The sequence below is a fragment of the Condylura cristata genome, unplaced genomic scaffold (genome assembly GCF_000260355.1).
Source record: "Condylura cristata isolate star-nosed mole 26May11 unplaced genomic scaffold, ConCri1.0 scaffold00005, whole genome shotgun sequence".
In the NCBI taxonomy this organism is placed as follows: Eukaryota; Metazoa; Chordata; class Mammalia; order Eulipotyphla; family Talpidae; genus Condylura; species Condylura cristata.
Genome location: NW_004567106.1, coordinates 31330527 through 31335538, shown reverse-complemented (window position 1 = coordinate 31335538; position 5012 = coordinate 31330527). Strand labels below are relative to the sequence as shown.

The following is a 5012-nucleotide window of genomic DNA, read 5'->3' as shown; positions in this document are numbered from 1 at the left end:
AAAAAAAAAAAAAAAAGATTATGGGGCTGTTCTCTTTTGTTGCTGTGAAGATGTCTCATGGTATGTAAAGCAAAAACAAAGTGTCCCAAGCTACTTTTATATCAAGCCCAGAACCCCAATATCATAAGTATATCTACTTTTTCTTTAAGGAGATGCTTTTCTGTATTCTGGTTTTCTGCAATGAGTATTTCTTTCATATTCAAACAGAAAAAGTAAAAAAATGGAGTAGTGTGAACCCAAGTTTAAGCCAATCATTTTTTTCTTCATTTTAAAAAATACCAATTTTAATGTGTTATTATATTCATGAGAATTAGATATTTTAACAGTTAAGCCAGTCATTTTTTGATAAACGATTATCGGTTTGGAGAAGTCATATGGGAAGATAGGCCAAAAATAAACTGAAGGGAAGTTATTTTATTAAATAGTTTGGGAAGACATATTATCTCCATGACCAGTTAAAACTGAGAATGTATATAGCCCAACTAGCAGCTATCCTATCCAATAAGAGAAACTAGAATCTAGATAAAGCTGTCGATAGCACTGTGGACTGTGATGCAAAGAGATGGGGAAAAAAATCCAGGTACTTACTTGTACTGTTGAACCATCTGGTGACAAACGCTTAAATCTGAAGTGAGCTAATACATTTCTTTATTCTTTTAGTCAATTTAAATTGAGTTTTCTATTTCCTACAATTAAAATCATTCTGGTAATTAAATCCACTGTCAAAGTGCCTCCAGAAAGACTGCACAAATTTATGCTTCTAAGATAATGAACAAGAACAAGTACTTCAGCTCAACATAATTTGACAAGAAGTCTTTACCCTTTATCACTATCTTTAATTTTATTCAGTCATGCGGGGCCAGTGGCACAATGAATAATTTTATTCAGTCTTTAAGAAGTCGAAAAATATTAATATTCTATTCCTTCAAATCTCACCTTTTTTTCAAGAAGAATAAGTTTGAACAGAATTAAGACCTGAAGAAGAAAAAAAAAATTATTAAAATGAGAAACTCAATTACATTATTTATTTGCCTTTACCGCCAACACACTCATGTATCATTTAATCAATATTAAATAATTATAGTTCTTTAACAGGACAGTGAAAGTGATGAACTTACACTGAGAAATCAAATACTTAAGTCCTCTAAAAGGTATAAGAACCACTTAAATCTCTTATAAATTATGTTTTCTGGAAGGAGTAAATTCAGTTTTGTTCGAAATATTTACAAACTCCTTAAGGAAAAGCTGAAACTAGTCATTAATTTCTGGATGTGTGGGCATTCACAAAGATACTAACTAATATCTGTTAAATGCATGATCAACATATGTAAGACCTGTCAACATATTCTTTAATAATTGAGAGTAGAAGACCTAAGTGTAGATGTTTTCTAGAAATGTTCCCATTTTCAGGACAACATATAAAACATTGTGCAAGACTAAAACATGATTCTTTTCACTCTTATTTCATGCTATCTGAAATCGCAAAGATGACAGAGAAAAGGTTCCTGTTCTGCACAGAAATGTTAGTATCCTTTTAGAATTTTCTAACACATAAGCATTACCACCACTTTCAATATTGTATTGTCAGAGCTGTCTTAGAACCAAAACACAGTGATGCCACCATTTGCATTACACCACGTAGCACACGGAGTTTTCATAAATGAACACAAATTTAGGACATCATCAACTAAAATGAAGTATCATACCTTATGTCGAAAATGAAGCACAAGATCTCGAGGAGAGAGACCTATAGTGTTGACAAAAAAGTTAATCTATGATTATAAGTCACTGTTTTTGTCAAGGGAATTTTTTCCCCCTCTATAACAAAGGTTAAAAAAAAAAGGGAATATACAACTATCAAAATATTTATGCAATATTTAATGATGTACACGCATACTTAGAATTTAGGGCATCACTGTTTCTCTATTAACAGTCCAATAGAACTCTCTGCAATGATGTAAAACATTCTCAATCTGAGTTGCTAGATACCATGGTTACATGTGGTCACTGAACACTTGAAATGTGGCAACTGTTACTGTCAAACTGACAAAATTAAATTTTATTAATTCTACTCTAAATGTAAAAGTCACATATGGCTAGTGGCTATTACAGTCAGTGCAACACTAACACCTTCTCCCCATTCTACAAACATAAATTATACACGTTTAAAAATTACTAGGCCGATATTATAAGAGCAGTCAATCATTTAAACAAACCCTAGAAACATGACTGCAAAACTGAAGCTGCTATAGAGGGAGGAAGAAGAAAGGCGGGAACAATGTGTGGAAGGGCGCAATGGTCAATGGATGCTTTGGTGGTGGGTATGTGATGCATCTGAGGAGTGAACCTATTCCCCTCCATCATATACAGTGTATACAGTGCTGGAAATCAATGATCACTGAATATAAACAAGTAAGCAAAATTTAAAAAAAAAAAAAAAGTGCATGGTTTCAGTCATTACACTCCATATGCTATTATTTCTCAATTACAGTCTTTTCTGACCACCTGCCATAGGATGAGGAAAACATAATATAAAGAAAAACATGTTCACAGAATAGGATTTCTGTAACTAACTTACATTATATTACAAGGTTACATTACATTACAAGGTTGCAAAGTCAACTACCAGTTTGGTAACTTTGATTTATGGAAAGGAGCATAAATCACCATATGATAAGAGCTTCTTTTAATTAGGATATTCACTGAGTACCCTGAACAACAATGGATATTTTGGTAGTTAGGACAAAGCATTAATATAAGGAAAAGAAGACGTTTCCATTACTATTCCAAAGAAGACATTTACTTTGCACGACAGTGGTTGTAAATACTGGCTCAAGTATTATAATAATTCTTGCTATAAATACTAGCTAAGTAGTTATTTAAGGAAGAAGCAGCATCACATGTTGAAGAATGACGACCCCATACAGAAATGTCATTCTGATCATGATATTTTAATGCAATTCAATTTGCTAAACAAAAAGAAATGAGGGCACTTCTGACTTGCAAAAAAAAATGTTACTTACCAAGATACACTTGTGATCCTTCTAATGAAGTTCCTCCCAAGGAACTATTCATATGTTCATAAAGCTCCTAAAAAGTATATTCAGATTAGAGCACTTTGCTATAATTTTAGACAATGAATTAGAACTATAATAATCAAGAAAAAGCTGGATTCTTTAATTAAGCCAGTTTAGTCAGACTCTAAATTTAGAAACTGAGGTTTCTCTGAACTCCCACTTTTCAAAATTTCTTCCTCCTCTTCCTGTACATTTTAGATCTTGGCTCATAAACAGGTGATATAGATTCCTAAGACAAATTCCCTCTATATCCTTGCTAAATACCTAACTGTCTGCCTTACATTAAAATCCAGGAGAGAGCCATGTTCTATATGTTCATGGCAGCCTTGAAGAAACACCTTTACAAATGGTTGTCACTCTTGTTTTTTTGCTATGTTAATTAGGAACCAGAAGTCAGATATATACGCATCAACATAACATATAGTTTATTAACAAGATAAACAAATTTAGGGAAGCAATGCCATAGCAAAAGGTTTATTATCTATTCAGAGAAACAATGATCTTACAGTTACTTTCTGTATCTAATAAAAAAAACTTTGGTTAAATATAGTAAGTATAATTATACATAATTTGGGCATATCCCTAACCAAAACTATTATACTAAAAAAAAAAAAGAATATCTTTCTTAAATTGATAAGTAATTATCCTTTACAGAATTACTGGTTAAGATTTACTTGCTTCATATATCTGTTTCTACCTGACACATCTATTGAAGGGCATAAAGTTACCTTTAGAATGGAAATTTGGGAGAAATCCTTCTCTTCAAAGTATGCATGTGTAATGAGTTGAAGTTTTGCTTGAAGTAAGCCATAGAGAGGCTTAAAGGAAAAAAAAAAAAAAGAAAGAAATCGCCATTAGGCAATGGTAAAAAACATCCTATAACTTTTTAACTTGAAGAGAACAGGGAGAACAAGGTCACTATCAATATTAGTACCTTAACATTCATAACTGGAAGTCGTTGAGTAGCCTGTTCTAATTCTTTGGCCTAAGTTGTAAAGTGGCCTACATTCTCACAAATATAGTGATTGAAAGTGTGGGCTCAGACCTCCTGAGTCTGCTCTATCACTCAGCTATAAAACTCTGGGCACTTACCCTCTCCACATCTGCTAGCTGATGTGAACACAGGAATGTGAAAAGACAGCACTTTGTAAAAAAAAAATGAAGTAATACTGGTGTATAATACCTCTTCAGATACATGTCACACTCACCACCAGGGCACCCATAGCTATCTACCATAGTCCACTGGGCCCTCTCTATACTACTCTTACCCACCCTAACCCCCCCAATAGCTTCAATTTTAGTCATATTTCTAGGCTTTGCTACTTGTCTTGCTTGTTTTTCCATATTTCACCTGAGTGAAACCATTAGGTACTTGTCTTTGTCCTTCAGCCTTATTTCACTTAGCATAATCCCCTCTGGTTGAATTCATGTTTTTGCAAATGGCAAGAGATTATCTTTTTTAGTAGCCATATAATATTCTACCATGTATATCTACACTTTAACCACTAACAAAGAAAGTCTATTTTATGTGGTTGTCAGCATTAAAAAACAAGTAAAAACATTTGGTAGAGTATCAAGCACTTAGGAAGCAAATAAATGCTAGCTAACATTATAGTATGATTTAAAACTTAATTCTGCATTGTTCTGCTGGCTTGTGTTTAATAACATTTAGTCAACCTTATAGCAGTGTCTTCTTATATCTAACTGAACATTAATAGCTAAATGTAAGTTTACTTTTAGTGCTCTGTGGATGCTGAGAACAATCAGTGCTCTGTCATCTATCATAGTATTCTTTTGTATATTTGAATGAAGTTATTCCTTTTTTCTCTGATTTTAGAGTTTCTTCTAAAATTTCCATCTTTTTACTTTTAATGTGTTAGTAGTCTAGATGGTTTCTATGTCATTTTAAGTATGCAGAAACCAATACTGTATTAT

General features: G+C 32.7%; 1 protein-coding gene across 1 annotated transcript in view; it reads right to left on the bottom strand.

Annotated features, from left to right (window-relative positions):
- AVL9 (AVL9 homolog (S. cerevisiase)) overlaps positions 1 to 5012 on the bottom strand; it is a 36384-nt gene that overhangs the window by 19188 nt on the left and 12184 nt on the right. The window contains exons 4-7 of the mRNA XM_004677143.2: positions 3806 to 3895; positions 3024 to 3090; positions 1707 to 1747; positions 937 to 975 (exon numbers count right to left, since the gene is read on the bottom strand). Coding sequence (XP_004677200.1) covers positions 937 to 975; positions 1707 to 1747; positions 3024 to 3090; positions 3806 to 3895 — 237 coding nt within the window. The remainder of the gene's footprint in view (positions 1 to 936; positions 976 to 1706; positions 1748 to 3023; positions 3091 to 3805; positions 3896 to 5012) is intronic.